Consider the following 21,283-nt stretch of genomic DNA (forward strand, 5'->3'; position numbering starts at 1 on the left):
TTATAATGTGTTGGCAATTTGTGTATATTGTAAACAATAAATGAACAAACTGATAAGTTAAGTTAGTCAGCACAGTCAATTGAAAACCATTTTTTTTCAATTAAAAGCAGCACGATCAAAGCTTTAAGATGAACAAAATCATGTTTGTAGAAAATTCATAAGCGGCCCGTTATTTGAGTTTTTATAAGAATGGCGATAAAACAGGTGGTGTTGTGTATTGTTAACAAAAATGGACCACATTTGCAGGATCTGTCCAACTACAAGTACGATATCATGGTGACTAAATCTCTGGATATTCTGAACAAGCTGTACTCCTCCCAGAGCGACATGTTCCGGTTAGCGGTAGAGGCTCAGGTAATATTCCGGTTAGAGGTCAATGCTCAGGTAATGTTCTTGTCAGCGGTAGAGGCCCAGGTAATGTTCCGGTTCGCGGTAGAGGCTCGGGTTATGTTCCAGTTAGCGGTAGAGGCTCAGGTAATGTTCCGGTTAGCGGTAGAGGCTCAGGTAATGTTCCGGTTAGTGGTAGATGCTCAGGTAATGTTCCGGTTAGCGAAAGAGGCCCAGGTAATTTTCCAGTTCGCGGTCGATGTTCAGGTAATGTTCCGGTTAGCGGTAGAGGCTCAGGTAATGTTCCGGTTAGCGGTAGAGGCCCAGGTAATGTTCCGGTTAGCTGTAGAGGCTCAGGTTAATGTTCCGGTTCGCTGTAGATGCTCAGGTCATGTTCCGGTTAGCATTAGGGGCTCAGGTAATAATCTTGTTAGCGGTTAAGGCTCAGGTAATGTTCCGGTTAGCAGTAGAGGCTCAGGTTAATCACATGATTTTAAAAACTCGTCGAACTCGCAAATTCACGATAAGAGTCCACTATATGAGTCTCGTTCTGGGAAAACCGGACCGAATGCATGTGCGTAAAGTGTCGTCCCATATTAGCCTGTGAAGTGCACACAGGCTTATCAGGGACGACACTATTCGACTTAACTCGATGTATGTTTAAAAGAGACTTACTTTAAACGAGAAATTTAAAAAAAATCTGCTAATATGTCGTCTGGTTCATAGATTCTGCTGTCATTTAGTACGGTTCATAGATTCTGCTAACATGTCGTCTGGTTTATAGATTCTTCTAACATTACGTCTGATACACAGATTCTATTAATGTTTCATCTCGTGCATATATTCTTAGAACATTTCGTCGGGTTATATACATCTTGTATTCTACTAACATTTCGTTTGGTTAATATATGCTGCTACTATATCGTCTGGTCCATAGATTCTACTAACTTGTCGTCTGGTACATAGATTCTTCTGTCGCAAGACTCGGCCCGCGTGCACAGAGAGGTTCAGCGTAGCCTGCCCGTGTTGCGTCGGCTAGCGAAACAGAAACTCAACGACCAACAAGTCCTGCTCATGAGCGAGATACTGGATGAGCTGGCAGAGTAATTAATTAGTGTCTTTATATCTTTTCAAACTCACTAGCAAAGTGAACAAGTCTATATGCAACCAGTATAAAACCAGAATTGCCTGCGAGTAACTTGCAGTCTATTCAGGCTTTAATCTGTTTGCCTCTCATCAGTACGTTAGGGTTGGAAATGAAGCCTCCACAATTTGAATCTATTCAGAAGAAAATTCGTTAGTTTAGTTTGATTTTATTAAGAACAACAAACGTATCAATATGCGTATCTAAGCAGTAAAGAGTTAACGCGGGAATATGGTTTAGCTTTCAACTTATTTCATCAGTTGATCTCTTTTTGGAGTTTTCTTCTAATTGTCTAATATTGTTTGACGACATGTATAAGGTTCGATTAACGTAGATGTATAGGGATATAAACTCTAACTTTCAAATTCAACAGACGCAAGTTGCGTTAGCTGTTGTTGTTATTTTAATGCCTTTTATAGTCACTGTGATTAAATGTTGTCATTGACTCACTCGATAATTTGTTGTTATATTTTCCTTAGATTGAAGTCATGCAACTGGTTTAATTGATTTATAATTGGCTCATGCATTATTGAATTCGCGCAATCGATATTTATGTACGACACGTGGAATACAAGCTTATATTTTGAAATCTTTTGGATTATTATTTTTTTTGTCATGTGATGCAATTCATTTCTTTGCAGGTTCTGTCATTTGCCAAAGAATCCACAAGAGCCTCATTTCATGAACCAAAACATAATGATCAGCCATGGTGAGTACATTATTTTATTATGAGTAAAAAGCTATTTTTACATCAATTACACTAAATCTGACGATTTGATTTGTAATAAAATCACTTGTGGTTTGTTCAAACAGTATTTCTGTATACTTAACCCATTTATGCCTAGCGTCTAGAAAAAAGGCCTTGGCAAACAGCGTAAACCCAGATGAGACGCCGCATGATGCGGCGTCTCATCAGGGTCTGAGCTGTTTGCTTAAAGGAATTTCTGTAAGAAATATTCTAAATATAGAAATAAATTGACTAGACATCCCAAATTTTAGAAATAAATTGATCCAATTTAGAGGGATGGGAGATTCCACTAGGCATAAATGGGTAAATCATACATACAGACTGCTGAGCGATAACAATTACAATGTGTCGCGTCATGTTGAACAAGTCTTCTGCCATAGGCGGCCAGCGTAGCTCCAGCCGAGCCGCGTCATGTTGAAACAAGTCTTCTGCAATAGGCGGCCAGCGTAGCTCCAACCGAGCCGTGTCATGTTGAAACAGGTCTTCTGCCATAGGCGGCCAGCGTAGCTCCAGCCGAGCCGTGTTATGTTGAAACAGGTCTTCTGCCATAGGCGGCCAGCGTAGCTCCAGCCGAGCCGCGTCATGTTGAAACAAGTTTTCTGCCTTAGGCGGCCAGCGTAGCTCCAGCCGAGCCGCTTCATGTTGAAACAAGTCTTCTGCCATAGGCGGCCAGCGTAGCTCCAGCCGAGCCGCGTCATGTTGAAACAAGTCTTCTGTCATAGGCGGCCAGCGTAGCTCCAGCCGAGGCGCGTCATGTTGAAACAAGTCTTCTGCCATATGCGGCCAGCGTAGCTCCAGCCGAGCCGCGTCATGTTGAAACAGGTCTTCTGCCATATGCGGCCAGCGTAGCTCCAGCCGAGCCGCGTCATGTTGAAACAAGTCTTCTGTTATATGCGGCCAGCGGAGCTCCAGCCGAGCCGCGTCATGTTGAAACAGGTCTTCTGCCATATGCGGCCAGCGTAGCTCCAGCCGAGCCGTGTCATGTTGAAACAAGTCTTCTGCCATATGCGGCCAGCGTAGCTCCAGCCGAGCCGTGTCATGTTGAAACAGGTCTTCTGCCATATGCGGCCAGCGTAGCTCCAGCCGAGCCGTGTCATGTTGAAACAAGTCTTCTGCCATAGGCGGCCAGCGTAGCTCCAGCCGAGCCGTGTCACGTTGAAACAAGTCTTCTGCCATAGGCGGCCAGCGTAGCTCCAGCCGAGCCGTGTCATGTTGAAACAAGTCTTCTGCCATAGGCGGCCAGCGTAGCTCCAGCCGAGCCGTGTCATGTTGAAACAAGTCTTCTGCCATAGGCGGCCAGCGTAGCTCCAGCCGAGCCGTGTCATGTTGAAACAAGTCTTCTGCCATAGGCGGCCAGCGTAGCTCCAGCCTGTGGTATCGCGTAGTCTTGTCACGAGTAATGCCCTCCGCTATAAAGTCTCGCAAGGTTTCGTGGTCTAATATGCGAACAGGAAAGCTCCTGACCAGACGGCTGGACTGAAGCTATGTTGTCCGCATATGGCATAGGACCTATTTTCGCACGACGCGACTTATATTATATTATATTATCAATTCTTCTGCAATGTTACACTCTGCCCGTATTCATTTACTGGACGTCAATCAATTTGTATTTACATTTAAATTTTAGGAATATTGGACATCGTTCTCGACATACTGTCCCAGGAAATCGACGCCAAACTTTTAGTAAGTAGTTAGCATCATATTTAATGTGAATTTACAATATGTGTGCATTATTATAATTATCACGCAATTATGAGTAAATCAGTTTTCTACTTTAATAATTTTTTTTAAATATGCATCAGGCAGACACAAAAGGATCTGAAGTAAGTTTATTAGGTAGTAAAATTAGAACGGTCCAATTAACTACTCATGTTTAGTCTAGGTATTCTTATCAATGCGATAGATAGCTTCTTCCTAATTGTGCATAGTATTACATTCTTCGCTGTATAGATGCTACTTAGTACTTACGTATTTTATACAGTCTGCCATTTTGCTTCAAAATGAGCTTTATTTTGTTATGTTTTTCGGTTTTGTAACGTTATGTCGCCCTTCAATATTCAAACGCGCAAAACGTTGCGCAATGGTATATTGTTTTAATTAACTGGAAAAGTGAAGTCCGATTTGATTATTTGTTTTATTTTAGTATTAGTTTTAGTATAAGTTTAATAATAATAATATGATAATAATAATAATAATAATAAATTAATAATAATAATAATAATAGTAATAATAATAGTAATAATAATAATAATAATAATAATAATAATAATAATAATAATAATAATAATAATAATATCATATGGTCAAATTAAATTAGGACATTGGAAAATACAGCCTCCGTAAGCGGGGGCAGTTTTCGTTTAAAAGGCTGTCGTAAAACCATTTGAACGCTGTTCAAATCAAATATTGAAACCACTTCTTGTTAAACTTGCAAACGGCATTAAAACATCCGTTGTTTGAAGCTTAAGCTATGGGCCTTGTGGCATTTGGTCCACTTAATTTATAAGAGCAAAACGATCGCGAAATATTTATATCTTTATACATAGTCATTCCTTGAGTTAATTGTTCCAAAATTTTGCTGTTCCATTCAAAATGTATACATTTAATATGATACATTGAAGTGCGGTTTTGAATAAGGCAATTTTCCGGTATGGAATCAGTTGCAATATTAAGTTAATTTTTATTGTATTGTGAATATTTTTATGAATATATTTGTTCTAAAATTCAAGAAATAATTTAAACATTATACAATGCATGCGGTACGGTAACTGATACACGAGACATTTGTTAACGCGCTGCCTTCCGCCCAGAAGGATCAGTACTGCGGGATGCGCGTGATCTTCCAGAAGACGCTGTACCTTCTGCAACTCCTCATCCGAGAGAACGACAACGTGCAGTTCCGGATCTTCAACCACCTCGACGTGCTTCTTGACGTCACCGTGGTGCCGTCAGATCTCGCGTTGGCACTGAAAGAGGTGATTGATGAGGCTAATTCACACACAAGTTTATTGTATAATAACAACAGTAACACTTTAACAGGATTTTTTCCACATTTTTACAAAATTCAAATTAGCAACAAAATGAGCCGCGCTCTTCAGAAACGGGGCTTAATGCATGTGCGTAAAGTTTCGTCACATATTAGCCTCTGCTGTTCGCACAGGCTAATTAGGGATGACATTTTTCCCTCTTTAGGATTTCGTTTTTAAAGGAAATCTCTTTTAAAGGAAAATCCAGTCTAGGGGAGAGCGTCGTCCCTGATTAGTGCGTGTAGACTCCACATGCTTATCTAGGACGACACTTAACGCAGATGTATTAACCCTTACAGTGCGGGAACCGAGTTGTGAAGGCCTTTGCAAACAGTTTGGATCCAGATGAGACGCCACAGAACGTGGCGTCTCATCTGGATCCAAACTGTTTGCTATTCTGATAGTATTCTTTGAAAAAAAATCGAAGAAAATGCTAATTTTAGAAATTAAGCAGACGACATTTTAGCAGACGACAAATTTCCCAGCATGCAAAGGGTTAAGCCTACTTTTCCCAGAAGGCTGTTTGTATAAATAGTTGTTCGTAGATTTTGTTAGCTATGAAAAAGTCGCTTTAAAGTATTTGTGTTGTATATCACAATAAACTCAATTTCGTAAGCAATTATTATACAAGGAGTTGTTTGTAATGTATCTAAATGCTTTTTATGTTGAAAGATAAAAAAGTCCGTATTATATTGCATGTTTTCGTTCGGATACTAGATATGTTTAATGCAATCATACACGAAGAAATAAATTTGGAAAAAAAACTACCATTACGAAATCATTTTGTAAATAAAGTTCAGTTTAGTTTCTTAACATATTTGCGAGTTGAGTTAATTAAGATGTTTGCACACTAGCACGCGAAAATAAAAAATCCAAATTATTGGAAGAATTTAAGCTATTATCAATAAGATGAGTTCCCATGCAATGTGTTATTACAATCATCGCACGTTTGCACCTTAGAACATCTAAGCCTATATAAATGACCGTTAAAGACTTAAAGACTTGATTATCCAACTCCAAACGAGTTCATTTCCCACTTCAGGTGTTCATTGCGAATCAAGCTACGTGCCTCAAGGTCCACCCCCAGCAGGTCAAGAAGATTGTCCGCCTAGCGGCCGAACACCAACACAACGCATCGGAGTTCCTTGACCTTCTAAACGTCCTGGTCAAGGTCGAGGGTCTTGACCTTACCATCAAGCGCAACCAGGCTCTCGTCATGAAGTACATCATGCAGACGTTCAAAAAAGCGGCATATGTACTCGACCAGTCCAGAGAAGCCAGGTGATTTATTGATACCTTATTATCATACTGTAAAATAGTAATGCATGTACGTTAGGTGTCATCAGAGATAAGCCTGTGCAGTCTTTATAGGCGGAAAGTGTCGTCCTTGATTAGCCTGTACGGATTACACATACAAATCTGGGACGACACTTTTCGCACATGCATTAAGCCCCGTTTTCATAGAGCGTTCAAAAAAGCGGCATATGAACTTGACCAATCCAGAGAAGCAATGTGATTTGTTCGATTTCTTGTTTGAGATTACTGATATTAAAGTAGGTTTCCTTTTCGCAAAAGAACTAAATTCTTCGTATTTCAAATTTAACCATAGCTTGTTTTTTTCTTAGTTTTGTGCTGGACCTCGGTATACATGTAGATTACAAGAAGATTTCTGTATAAGTTTTATATGAACAACATACATCTTGTAGGGAGCTGATCTTGACCAACAGAGGCGAGGAAGGACATCTGTCGTACTTCGCTCACCTTGTTGATCTATTGGCCACTTGTGCTGAGGTAAGTGATGAGTTATGAGTGAGCCTTTTTGTCATTTGGTATTTACTCGGTGTCCATTGCAAAAAGCAAAGATAACACATACCAAATCTAAAATAAAGGTTATATGATGCTATATAATGTTTGTTATATTTATTCTTGACATTGATTCTGCGCTAAATGAAAAATAACATGATCATGAAAAACGAACATAAAGTGCTTATCAATATTCAATGAATCATATCCGTGAGATAACATTTGCGTGATTTCAACAGTTAGTATGAAATCGAACATTCGAAGTCTAATAATGTCACATTGTTAAATTAGTTTCATCATTTAATGTTAATCTCAATATTCAGTGTTTTGTGTGATCATTTAATAAAGCCAACTTGTTAATGCTACTTTCAAACATAAAGTGTTTTTTCTGTGATCAAGCATTTAGAAAATAAAACAGCAATTATTTGTAGTTAACGTTTATAAGCCTCGAGCTTTTTGTCTGAATTCAGTCACATTTACTTTGCAGTCTTACTGTTGAGCATATTTTGTCGAAGGTAGTATATGTGTTTGCATTACATTGCTAATATGTGTTTACGAATAACTAAATAGATATTTTTCCACCAAGGGTGAAAACAAGTTCATCGAGTCCCTGTGCCAGACCATACTTCCGGTGGACGAGATCCTTTGGGTGATCAATCACCCCGATATCGACTGTAACATCAAGCGTCCCTTCATCAAGTTCATGATGTGGGTCTACATGAAGCCCGCCGAGAACATCATCGAGAGCGGGGCGGCCGACCTGCAGCACCACAAGTACGTGATAACAGACGAGAGTCGCGCTCTTGGGAAAACTGGGCTTAATAGTTTTTTTCTTTTAGTGTCGTCCCAGATTTCATATGAAGTCCGCACAGTCAAATCTGGGACGACATTTTCCACTTTGAAGAAATGTTTCGTTAAAAGAAAGTCTCTTCCTCCGCTTTAATGAAATTTTTCGTTAAAAGGAATTATCTTCTTTAAGAAAATCCAGTCCAGGCGGTAACAGTTTCAGAGTTGAGTTTATGTATTTATTTATTACTCCTATACTAGTATATATTTGTATAATAAAAGGCGTCTATTAAATTCAGTAGACATGTTAAGTCTTTTTTAAAAGCATTAAAAAGTTGTTGCTAAAAAGCAAGCATTCGCTTTTAGTCTTCTGTCAGGCATTCGCGAGTGACACATGTTGACTATGGAGGGAAAATCTGCGGTTGCAATCTTTCGAAAATGTGTGTTGTTTTTAACAATTTGACATTTGTCTAGGAACTTTATTCAAAGCAAATATTTTGATAGTTGATATACACCTCTAAATAGTATAATGAGAACAAAGTTTGTTTTAACCCATTAATGCCTAGCGTCTAGAAAAAGGCCTTGGCAAACAGCGTAAACAGCATGATGCGGCGTCTCATCAGGGTCTGCACTGTTTGCTTAAAGGAATTCCTGTAAGAAATATTCTAAATATAGAAATAAATACACTAGACATCCCTTATGGTGGAAATAAATTAATCCAATTTAAAAGGATATGAGGGTCCACTAGGAATAAATGGTTTAATCATGTTTATGCTTTTGTTGATACAGCACAATGTCTCTACACAAAATATCGTTTGATCTGTGAAAATGTCCATGTAATATATGTAGGATAATACAATATAAACACGGATGTTTTACAGTTATATAAAGCCATACGAGTACATGCTACTGTCGTCTTTGTGAAGGATATCATCATGAACGTAAACATAGTATATCTGGAAAAAATTACGTGTAATATATACAAGCTCTGTAAGTTAACAATCTGAATTATTGAACTAACATCTATATTGTATATATATATCACTTCATTTTAACACGCAGTAATCTTCAGCAGTAGCAGTTGTCGTCTCTTATACTTGCAGGCAACTCTGGGATTTCATTGAAACGGTTGTTGGTGAGATCAATCAACTGACAGAGAACGTGAAAAACCACAGAGAAAAGTCGTTTGAGCTGCTTAAAGCATCTCCGTCAAAAAGGTTCCTTTTATGTGTTTGTTTAATCTGCTTTTATCTGCTTTGTAGTAGGTTGTTGGGTATACATCACTACTTAATGGAACGTAAATGTAAGTCATTTCGAAGAAAAGACACTATGGCAGATTGATCTATCTCTTCTTGTGTAACACTTTTATTTTAATAAAGAAGCATGTTGTTCGCAAAGGCTCATCAGGGACGACACTTTCCGCCTTTATTGTATTTTTTTCGTAAAAAACGAAGATTCCTATTGACAAACATCCAATTGAAGCGGAAAGTGTCGTCCCTGATTCGACTGTGCGAACTGCACAGGCTAATCTGGAACGACATTTTTTACGCACATGCATTTAACCCCCTTTTCTCTGAGCGCGATTAATTGGTTTTGCAGCAACGTTTCTAGTACAAGGGACATGTCCAGTCTCGTGCATGGAGGCCTGTTCTACATTCTGGAGGGAGTCATGCCGTTTTTGGAGGTACGCATATTTAAAATGTAAAACCCATTTATTTTAGCTCGATTGCATCGACAGCAGAACGCTTATTGAAACGCTCTTAAGTCCGTTTGCTTGGTAAAGCTAGTATGGTGTATTAGGGGTGACCTAAAGAACTCCCCCACAGTAGGGTTCGAATCCCGGACCTCCCGGTCGCTAGGTACAATGTGACTGTACTGTCTTTTGAAATAAGTTTTGATATTGGGATTATGTTTAGGTAGTGCTTATTTATACCAATGGCTAACAATTTGCTTTTTTATAGTTAATCGACACGCACATAACTTACCATTCATTAATTTTTCGGGTTAACGAATTTGCCGACTACCCTTGTTCAGTAGAACGCTATGACTATATTTGTTCTTCAATGACGTTAGTCCTCAATCTTGTCCTTTAATGTTTCACTGTTTACGTTCACGTTTATTCTGATAAGTGTATTTGTTTTATTTTAAAGGTGTTCTACACATCGTTCTATGTGCAAGACAAAGATCTGTATCCAGATGAAATCTTCAACACCGACAGTCTCGCTACCGCCCTCGTGGTAAAACACTTGATTATTTACTGTTAGACGGTACATTGTACCCCCATTACACTGGACTGGCGTCCTCTTAAAGATAGTGGTAGTAAGCATTTCAATTACGTTTATACTTTGTTCCCCCTACGTTCACGCGGCCAACATCACCGATACTACATTATGGGCGTGTTTAATACAACTATACTGCGACACTGGCGTTTGCCATGCGACCACACTACGGCCATACAAGGCTGTTATTATTGCAGAATTGTTTATTAATTCCTATTCTTCCACGACTGAAGTCGTCATAGGATTGTAATAAAATTAAATAGCTCACCAATATCATTTGAAGATTGGTCTAACGCCACATGCGGTCAACGTAGCTGCAGCTACCTTGAAACGACGAAAAGAGACGACGAAACTCGGCGTCACTTTTGTGGCGGACAGGGTAGTTTCTGAACAGACCACGCAATTGTTCGGTCTGGACTGGATCTCCACTGGCCGCTTATTGCATAAGACTCATTTTCGCATAACGCGGCTCAAACATTATATCTTTTTTGCAGTCCTTCAGTGACGTCGTTGGTTCTTTGATGACTTCACCTTTGCACATGAAAGCGGTAGTAACATCCCTCACAGCAGTCGTAACAGCCTCCAGCACACCCAAGTCGGTATGAAATACCATTTCAACATAGTGTTTGATGTCGTTATTGTAATACCCAGGCTACACCTCACGGTGCAGACCTGTGGTTATGATATAACTTGCCCTATGCTGCACTTTGATTTTACGCGTAGTAAATGTGTTTTGAAACGTGCAAATGGGCCGTTGACAATATAACACAAAGTAAACATATGTGTCTTGTTCTGAGAAAACTGGGCATAATGCATGTGCGTAAAGTGTCGTCCCAGATTAGCCTGTGCATTCCACACAGGATAATCAGGGACGACACGTTCCGCTTAAACTAGATTTATGGTAAAAAGGGACTTACTTTAAACGCAAAATATCATTAAAGCGGAAAGTGTCGTCCCTGATTAGTGTGTGCGTGTGCGTAGCATTTTGCCCAATTTTCACAGAACAAGACACATATGTAAAGATGTAACAATAAATGTAGCCGGGATCGAGGTTTTGACCTTTTGGCATAGATGTCGTTTTCCAGTAAAAAGACGTTAAGTGAGTACTTCCATTAGTTGTGTTTGTCCTTATTTTGGTTCATTAAAATCACAGGTGGTTAGCGTGTGGCTATGATATTAATTAGTGAAAACATCATTTTGAATGATAAATAATCATATTATAACGAAAAATTAACTTTTCTGAAAAAACAATTTCACTATCAAATATATATATAACAAGGTATGCAACTCAAAATCAGCCAAAAACGGGGTGCATCGCTTTGAACAGCCATATCTTCATCAAATGTACAGCGATTTTCACGATCTCGGTCTTATTCAACGCAGAAATAAATTTCCCTTTTGGAAATGTATATGTCTTGCAATATTTTTACAAATGCTGGGTCAACTTTTAAGAAATAACACGATACACAACTCGCATGACCCAATTGACAGTGATCATGCAGTCTTTATGAATGAAATCTCCAGTTGTAAAGACACACCTCCGCATTGGACCAATGAAATCACTCGTATGTTTAAAATGTCAGTTAGTTGAAATGTATGTAAACAAAGGTATCAAACGGCGCTGGACAGTTAGTCTTGGTGCATAATGTAACGACAGGAACGGTAATAATGTTTTTTTCATACGTTTTATTGAATTATAGTATCGAACTACATGAACTTTGTAGGGAAGTTGCCCTTTACTCCGTGAAGATTTCAGTCTTCAAGACAGCATGATCACTGTCAACTGGGTCATGCGAGTTGTGTATCGTGTTATTTCTTAAAAGTTGACACAGCATTTGTAAAAATATTGCAATACATATACATTTCCAGAAAGGAAATTCATTTCTGCGTTGAATAAGACCGAGATCGTGAAAATCGCTGCACAATTGATGAAGATATGGCTGTTCAAAGCGATGCACCCCGTTTTTGGCTGATTTTGAGTTGCATACCTTGTTATATATATATTTGATAGTGAAATTGTTTTTTCAGAAAAGTTAATTTTTCGTTATAATATGATTATTTATCATTCAAAATGATGTTTTTACTAATAAATATCATAGCCACACGCTAACCACCTGTGATTAAAATGGGTTTATTGAAATGTCAATCATAAACCATTCGCTTTTTTCTCTTCGAACGATTATTTTGAGTTATACATGTATAACTAAACCAATAGTTACATATCTTATGATACATTATTAAGTTTAATTGTCTGTCTAATACAACTAAACCAGAAAGCCTGAAAAACATTATTTGCTTGAAGGTGCTTGTCAACGTGTTGGAAAAATTTACCAATGAGATGAAAGTTGGTGACACAAAAAGTGCGGTTAGAAAGGTAAGTGACGAATTTATGCTTTTTACCGATACACAATTATGTTTATCACATGTCATACCCTATTTCCCATGAAATATAGCCAAAACATATTTATTTATATAACACATGTGTAATACAACATTTTAAAGCGTTTTCATTGGTTTATATTTCGTTTATTGACCAATCGCATTTTGTTATTTTACTGAAATAACGTTGCAACGTCAAATGACGTCACGAAATGTAAACATCATTCGGGATTTATCATTATGTTTGCGTAAATATTTATTTAATTTGCTCATTTAAAAGCCTGTGATAAAAAAAGATCTGACACTCGTTGTCATATCATACCATATTTTATTAAACTCTTCTAGGAAATTCGTTAGTAAGCTCGCCCAAGGCTCGCTTACTAACACAATTCCTGAACTCGTTTAATATTAAAATATGGTATGATATGACAACTCCCGCCAGATCCTATATTTACTTTATGCTGTTTGTGCATGAAACGTAATGTATGTAGGTTATAAAAGTTCTTCCTGTCCTTCTGTTACTGTTGCATCATCATCATCATCATCATCATCATCACCATCAACAACATCATCAGCAGCAGCGTCAATCATCATCATCAGCAGCAGCATCAATCATCATCATTATCAATCATCATCAGCAGCAGCATCATCATCAACAACAACATCATCATCATCATCATCATCATCATTATTATTATTATTATTATTATTATTATTATTATTATTATTATTATTATTATTATTGGCGTCACCCTGGAGGGCGTCGACTAGTATGTAATGATTTTATTTCGCTTATGGGAAGAGAAGTTATTTTACGGATCAATGTATATATTTTTGTTTTCACAAATCTTGCATAGTGGTGATTTTTTGAGTAAATTAGTGTAAATAAGTACTGCATTTGTGCCTTTTACATTTATTACAACATTGCCAACAATGCAAAGCTAATTGTTTTAATTAATAACTGATCCACAACTGATCACAGGGGAAAGATCACAGAGACTGGGCAAATACGCGAAACTTTCTGGTTTTGTATAAAAACAAATGTTGTTTTGTATAAAACAAAACATAATCAAAATATATTCATTTTGTGGTTTTTCTAATTTGCTTATTTAGTGGAGAATCAATGTAGTACGATATTTGACGACCTATCGCGCAAGCAAGTTTATTGGAAGGCGTAGTGGTACGAACACGTACAATGTATTAGTTTATTAATAGACATATAATAACGATCGCTATACACAACTCCACGGCACGACACGGCACAGTTCGGCGGCTGACCATTTTTCAGTCAGGTTAATAAATATAACAAAGCTTTATTTATGTAGACATTTTAAAATCCATTTTACTACAATTGGACATTTTTATCAAAATTAATGGATGCAACGTGGTGACAACGTTAATTAAAATTTCTTACATCACTTAAATATCTTATAAAAAATACACGTGTTTTTATATTAACAAATAAATGCAAACAACACATCTTTTATCCATGTATTTTTATGGTTGTCTATCATAGGCCTATCACTACCACATATAGAGCGCGAAGCGCGACACGTATTTTTGATTGTAACAATAGTTGCGATAACGGAAGCAGCTGCTTATCAAGGATGAGCTGTGTCCCAGCAACCCGTTTCCCTAGAGTCAAGCACTCCTCGGAGTTTTTTTAATATAAAAAAAAAACACATATAGAGCGCGAAGCGCGACACGTATTACTATCCAGGTGGTATGTGCCCTTTAGCATTATCCGACCATTACGTCCATAGTTATCTTCCTTAGAAGTTGAGAAATTTTGAAATCCTTGTTCGTAGTCCAAAATTTTCATCCGATTGTTCCCAAACTTTCACAGGTATTTTTTATCAATGAGGACCCAACCCAAACTCTATATGAGCAATATCGGACAATAAGTCCAGAATTAAGTCTCTTTGAATTTAAAAATAAATGTGAACAAATGCTTGGTTAGATGATTATGTCAACATTTTTCATCAGATTCTTTCCAAACTTGCAGTGTCTTCATATCAATGAGCATTTTAACCTCATTTAAAATGAGAAACATCGGGACAAATTCACAATAAGTCCAGATTTTTTTCTATTAAATAATTGTTTAAAAGATACACAACTTTCGTCTGAATCTTTCCAAACTTGTGAAGTGTTTTTATATCAGTATTACTCGAACCCTACTGAAAATGATAAATATCGGATCAATAAATCTATTATGATCTTTTACTTAATTTCAAAGTATTGTGAAATGCAGCTTCTTTATACAATTTACAGTTTTCATCCAATTTTGTTTCACACTTTTACAGTGTTTTCATATCAATGAGTACTCAACCCTTATCGTAAATGAGCAACGTAAGAATAAGTTCAGAATCATCTCCCCTTGAAGTTGAGAAAAATATGAAATTACGCTTACAAGATGAAGCAGATTTTTTAAAATCTACACAGTTCTGTTCCATTAATAAGTACTGCACGCGGATACCAGTAAAAAGGGGAAACCAATGTAAATGAAATGAACTATAAAATATTTGGGGGTTACAACACAAAATCATAGATGATGGTTATTTTGGGGTTATAACACAACATCATAAATAATGGTCATTTGGGAGTTATAACACAAAATCATAGATAATGGTTATACCAGTATCTTTTTCTATTTTGTTTAAAATAATCGCCCAATATATTCATATTTACAGTAGAAAAAAAAATCGTTCCATGCAACTTCATTGAGTGCCTTTTACACTGAAATTCCCGACGCCCTTTGATGCTTTGCATCAATACTTATCTTGTTATCATTATAATTATTACTACTGAAGGGCAACATGGAGTATTATGCAGCGGAGTTAGAGCTGAATGCCAAGTTCCACACCTTTGCACAGAACTGCAGCCGGGTTCATGTCGGTCATAACACTGTACTTCAACAACTGAAATACAGAAGCAAGTCTAAACGAGGTAGGTCGGAAGAATCCTTCATAGTAGGTCGGAAGAATCCTTCATAGTTTCAGCTTATAGCTTATCGTACTTGAATGAACTTTGGGCATTCTTCTAAAAGAAAAGTCAGCCTCGCTCTAGAAACAGGGCTTTAATGCATGTGCGTAAAGTGTCGTCCCAGATAAAACTGTGCGGTGTGCACAGGCTAATCAGGGAAGAAACATTCCACTTTATTGATATGTTCGTGTGCATTACAAAGGCTTAAGGCACATTCATTAAGCTCTATTTTCCCTAAGTGCGGTCAAATTATACTACACCACGCTGTAAAAGTAATTGTATGGCACTGACATATTCTATTATTTATGTAAAGGTTGCATATTTTTCCGTGTTGAAAGCAGTTTAATATTGAAGAGAACACCTATTTTTATGATATAAACATAGCAATTCATGGATGTTTCATCCATTTACAACTAAATACAAATCATCTAAGTTTTCAATGGCTAATAGGCATGTACTAGATTGCACTGACTACTCACACAAATACAAAGTAATCGTGTCAAAATGTGCTCGATATACATTTTGTATTCAACTGACAACAAATGGAAACTGCTATTTAGCATATTTAAGAATACGAACCGCTTTCTGTGTGTTCTAAGCTTCATGCATGTGCGAAAACTGTCGTCCCAGATTAGCTTGTGCAGCCGGCACAGTGTCGTCCCAGATTAGCTTGTGCAGCCGGCACAGTGTCGTCCCAGATTAGCTTGTGCAGCCGGCACAGTGTCGTCCCAGATTAGCTTGTGCAGCCTGCACAGTGTCGTCCCAGATTAGCTTGTGCAGCCGGCACAGTGTCGTCCCAGATTAGCTTGTGCAGCCGGCACAGTGTCGTCCCAGATTAGCTTGTGCAGTCGGCACAGTGTCGTCCCAGATTAGCTTGTGCAGCCGGCACAGTGTCGACCAGATTAGCTTGTGCAGCCGGCACAGTGTCGTCCCAGATTAGCTTGTGCAGCCGGCACAGTGTCGTCCCAGATTAGCTTGTGCAGCCGGCACAGTGTCGTCCCAGATTAGCTTGTGCAGCCGGCACAGTGTCGTCCCAGATTAGCTTGTGCAGCCGGCACAGTGTCGTCCCAGATTAGCTTGTGCAGCCGGCACAGTGTCGTCCCAGATTAGCTTGTGCAGCCGGCACAGTGTCGTCCCAGATTAGCTTGTGCAGCCGGCACAGGCTTTCAGAGGCTTTCCTCCTCGATAGAATATTTGTTTAAAAGAGACTTCCTTTGAACGAAAAAATCCATAGAACGGAAAGTGTCGTCCCAGATTAGCCTGTGCGGAATGCATTTAGCCCAGTTTTCCCAGAACGCGGCCTATATTATTACAGAATACACTGAGCTTGGAAGTAACGAGGAGTTACCCCTGGGAGAGGAGTTTCAGAACCTGGTCAAGTGTTTCATCGACCCGAAGGAAAAGAAGGCTAACAAACGCTATGCACTAACGAATAAACTGCTCGAACAACTTGCGTAAGTTTCAGTCAGTTGTGGTGATTTTTAAAGTTTTGCCCCGCTTTAATTGCAACCGTTGTTTAATAAGTTCATATGATTTTATTTATTTTATAAGTTAAACAACATAACTTGCTGCTTGTTAGTTTATTGATACTTGTATTATATAGGTTATGTTCGCTTTTATTTAGTTTAAACATATTTATTTTATCTCAATTGCATAGAAAGCCTAATGCTTATTTGAAACGCTCTCGAGTCCGTTTCCTAGGACTTGAACCAGTACAAAGTGTCTATGGGGAAATGTAAAGAACGCTCCCACAATGTGGATCCAACCCATGACCTGCCGATCGCTTGGCGGACACCATATCCACGACACCACTGCGACTCCATACAACACATCCATTACACCACCAGTTCGATTATATTTGAAATGAACTCATTCACAGATTTGTGTATGACAAACGGGTTGAAATGAATTACGTAGAAAAAATGCATCATTTGAGTAGTTATAAGTAATATAATAACAAGAAAAAGAATAAATGTAAGAACCCTGTGCCTCTTGAAGCAAAAGGTAACACTCTGCCACTACACCACGCTTGTTGTAGAATTCATGATAAAGTTTAAACGCTATTGTCGTTAAACAATTTTATTGTAAATTATCGTTGAAAAGCTTTGCAAACGCTTTATTTTCTTCTGCGCTGTTTGCTTAAAGGGATTTCTGTAAGAAATATAATAAATATAGAAATAAATATACTAGACATCCCTAATTTTGGAAATAAATTGATCCAATTCAGAAGGATGGGAGAGTCCACTAGGTATTAATAGGTTAATGCCTCCTTGCGAGCGTTAACGTTTTCAGTACTGTAAATAATCATCTAAATCAAAACAATGCCCTTGTTTAATTGGGCAGCTGCTTTTAAAATATGTGAATACCATTTTGCAGACATGAAACATTCACATTATGAGGGTGGTATAAGAAAAACTATTTTGCATTGACTGATGACTAGTATTATGTTTTCATACCATCATATAGCATAGGCGCCAGTTACTATCGCAGTCGCAACCAGGGCCGTGGGTAGGTAGCGCTATGGATGCAGCAACTTCTAATCTGTCTCAATGCACTCATGTATGTGTGAATTGTATATTCACATCACACCGTCTTACTATATTTGCATGATCGATCGCGTTCATAATTTTGTATTGCATCGTTGTTAGTGTTGTTATTGTTTTATTTCGAATGCCTAAACAGCTACACCGATTTGGTTTTTTGTTAAATATAAATTTGAATTATAACAATCATTTTATGCATGTTTCCTTTAAAACAAACAAAAAATACGCCCAAATGTTAGATCAAATATTGTATTTTGTATATCGTGAAGTAAAGAAAACTTTGTACCACGCTTTAGGCATGTGTTAAAAATTGATGAATAATAATATGCAGTGCTAATCATTTTGTCACTCCTCGTAGTGATTTTGTTCACGTTTTATTGAATATGCATGTAATAAGTTTTTTAAATGTAAATATAAATGTATGGGCAAGTATTAAGAAAAGGTCGGAAAGCGCATATGTCTTGCACTTTAGTACTTGGCTGCTTGTTTTTTCTATATGTACAGATTTTTTGTATTCACTTTTGACAAAGGCATACTTATAATCTGGATGTTATTCAACGGCTCCGATCATTCTTTTCTATTTTATATCGAGGATATTTGATGGTTCAATTTATTTTCTATGATTACGAATGAATTAAAAGAGTTAACCTACCGAACACCGACATATACTATTTTTTCATGATTGTATACCGTTTATTTACATGTTAAAAGAGTAAAAATAGAGAGTATCAGTGGATTAATGGCGTCATGATGTCGAAAAACGACGTCATTTCACAGTCAAACAGTGTTACCTTACGATAACTTTCACTGTTATTTCAAGGTTTAAAACCGTGAATTATCTTATTTAAATCAATTGCATTTCCATATAAACCACTGGATAGCATTGAATAAAGTCCCGTATTTGTTATTTGTGGGTAATATTTATGATATCAGCAAACACTATAATATTTCAAAACTCTACGTCATTCAGCCTGTGTCGCACTTCTGCGAAGTTGCTAAATGCACTATCATGACGTGTTTTGTTAATCATTTGGGATATCAATTTAAATTTTACGAAGCTTAGTGTCTATTCATAATTCGACACCGTTTGCCCATTTATAACCAAAAATATATAATACGCAAAAAATTGTTGTTAAAATTTGTTATGTAAACTTGTTTCCGTGATAGAACGAGTATACGTATTTCTACACAGATTTGGAAAAAAACATAAAGACGGGATACACTCCTTGACATCCTGATAGTCGCATTTGAGCCTCGCTCTGTGAAAACAGGGATAAATGCATGTGAACAAAGTGTTGTACCAGATATGCCTGTACAGTCCGCACATGTCAATCAGAGTCGTCACATTCCACCTTTACTTGATTTTCGCTAAGAAGAGACTTCTTTTAAACGAAAAACAACATGAAAGCAGAAAGTGTTGTGCTTGGTAAATCCTTGCGGACTGCACAGGTTATACTGTGACGACACTTTTCACACGTGCATTGAGCCAGGTTTTCCCAGAACGAGGCTCCAGTTTTTCAGTGCACGAGCAGCCTTGTCGATCCAAGATGCCAAATTATTACATCAAACAATGTCCATCGTTTTGTTTTTCACATGCATTGTATTACTACGTTATTTTCTTTTAACCCTTTGCATGCTGGGAAATGTGTCGTCTTGCTTAATTGTCGTCTGCTGAATTTCTAAAATTAGCATTTTCTTCGATTTTTTTTCAAAGAATACTATCAGAATAGCAAACAGTTTGGATCCAGATGAGACGCCACGTTCTGTGGCGTCTCATCTGGATCCAAACTGTTTGCAAAGGCCTCCAAAATTCGGTTCCCACACTGAAAGAGTTAACCCTTTAGCAAAGTATTCGCCATCTTGCTCGAAACAATATGGAGAAACTTCCTAAACTGTAGACCGCATGCATTCATATGCGATTGAAAAAAAAACTTGATGGAAACCAGTGCTGATTATGCTTTAAAGAGACATGAACAGAAATAAGATTGCGAATTTACCCAGTTATGCCTAGCGTCTAGAAAAAAAGGCCATGGCAAACAGCGCAGACCCAGATGAGACGCCGCATAATGCGGCGTCTCATCAGGGTCTGCGCTGTTTGCTAAAAGGAATTTCTGTAAGAAATATTCTAAATATTGAAATAAATAATATAGACATCCCTATTTTTGGAAATAAATTGATTCAATTTACAAAGAATGGGAGAGTCCACAAGGCATAAATGGGTTAAATTTACTGAAGGAAAAATGAAACTCAAGAAACATTATCATGAGAGGAATTTGTATTGACCCACGCTAGTCTTTTTACTAGTATTTAAAGCAATTGACGCACATAGTACATGATGATACAGCATTCAGTGTGACATAAAACATCAAAAAGATTAAAGTTCTCTTCAAGTTCTCTTCAATATATTGGAATACACGTATTCAAAGTTCTTGTTTTTAAGTCTTAGAAAAAGTTGGTGAAGGCATATTTGTTTTCTTAACATAGAATATCTTCTACGAAGATTCGATTCGCCGTGTCGTCGTCACGCGCCCAAGAGGAACTGGACGTCAAGTGTCTCCAGATCCTGCGAACCCTCATCCACAATGAGGAGCGGAAACTCCCGGACGACTGGCATAACCGCGCCTCAGATGTCAAAGTCAAAAAGTAGGTTCATTTCTCAATGTGGACAATAAGTCCATACAAATGAGCATCGTTCCGGGAAACTTGACCTAGTGCATGTGCGTAAAGTATCGTCCCAGATTTACAGGGACGGACAGGGACGACACTTTCCGCTTAAAGTGAATTTGCGATAAGAAGGGATCTTCTTTAAACGAAAATGTCCATAATAGCGGAAAGTGTCATCCCAGATTTTCATGTCCGGACTACACATGCTAATCTGGGAGGACACAGAATGCAAGTATAAACAAAGAATACCGAATGATAATAAATGGATACTTGTGCGCAAATTTTGTATTTTAAAATCGACCTGTTTACAATTTGTCAAAAAAAAATCGTTTGGCTCGATAAACTAAACACCAACAACATATGGACTATTAACATAGATTGATATAATCCACTGCTAGGCAACTGAACCACATCCGTGACATACAGACGGCAATCAACGCACATGACGTCGTAAACAAAGTGCTCCCTCATCTGGCGCGACGCAGTGACGCCATCGCACGTGAAGTGCTGGCGTTCGTCAGCATCATGTTGTTCAACGCAAACAGAGAAGTACAGGTATAAACTGAGCCGAGGTCTGGGAAAACAGGGCTGTGATCACATTT

The 21,283-nt window shown here is 37.9% G+C and overlaps 1 protein-coding gene across 1 annotated transcript in view; it reads left to right on the forward strand.

Moving 5' to 3' along the window:
- The window catches only part of LOC127845039 (inositol 1,4,5-trisphosphate receptor type 3-like), an 89,362-nt gene that overhangs the window by 45,311 nt on the left and 22,768 nt on the right, over positions 1-21,283 (forward strand). The window contains exons 30-46 of the mRNA XM_052375659.1: positions 247-354; positions 1,294-1,430; positions 2,113-2,180; positions 3,847-3,902; positions 5,033-5,194; positions 6,288-6,526; positions 6,952-7,036; positions 7,635-7,822; positions 8,938-9,051; positions 9,434-9,518; positions 9,985-10,071; positions 10,608-10,712; positions 12,416-12,487; positions 15,303-15,438; positions 16,790-16,928; positions 20,502-20,660; positions 21,080-21,236. Coding sequence (XP_052231619.1) covers positions 247-354; positions 1,294-1,430; positions 2,113-2,180; positions 3,847-3,902; positions 5,033-5,194; positions 6,288-6,526; positions 6,952-7,036; positions 7,635-7,822; positions 8,938-9,051; positions 9,434-9,518; positions 9,985-10,071; positions 10,608-10,712; positions 12,416-12,487; positions 15,303-15,438; positions 16,790-16,928; positions 20,502-20,660; positions 21,080-21,236 — 2,097 coding nt within the window. The remainder of the gene's footprint in view (positions 1-246; positions 355-1,293; positions 1,431-2,112; positions 2,181-3,846; positions 3,903-5,032; positions 5,195-6,287; positions 6,527-6,951; positions 7,037-7,634; positions 7,823-8,937; positions 9,052-9,433; positions 9,519-9,984; positions 10,072-10,607; positions 10,713-12,415; positions 12,488-15,302; positions 15,439-16,789; positions 16,929-20,501; positions 20,661-21,079; positions 21,237-21,283) is intronic.

The sequence above is a fragment of the Dreissena polymorpha genome, chromosome 9 (genome assembly GCF_020536995.1).
Source record: "Dreissena polymorpha isolate Duluth1 chromosome 9, UMN_Dpol_1.0, whole genome shotgun sequence".
Classification (NCBI taxonomy): Eukaryota; Metazoa; Mollusca; class Bivalvia; order Myida; family Dreissenidae; genus Dreissena; species Dreissena polymorpha.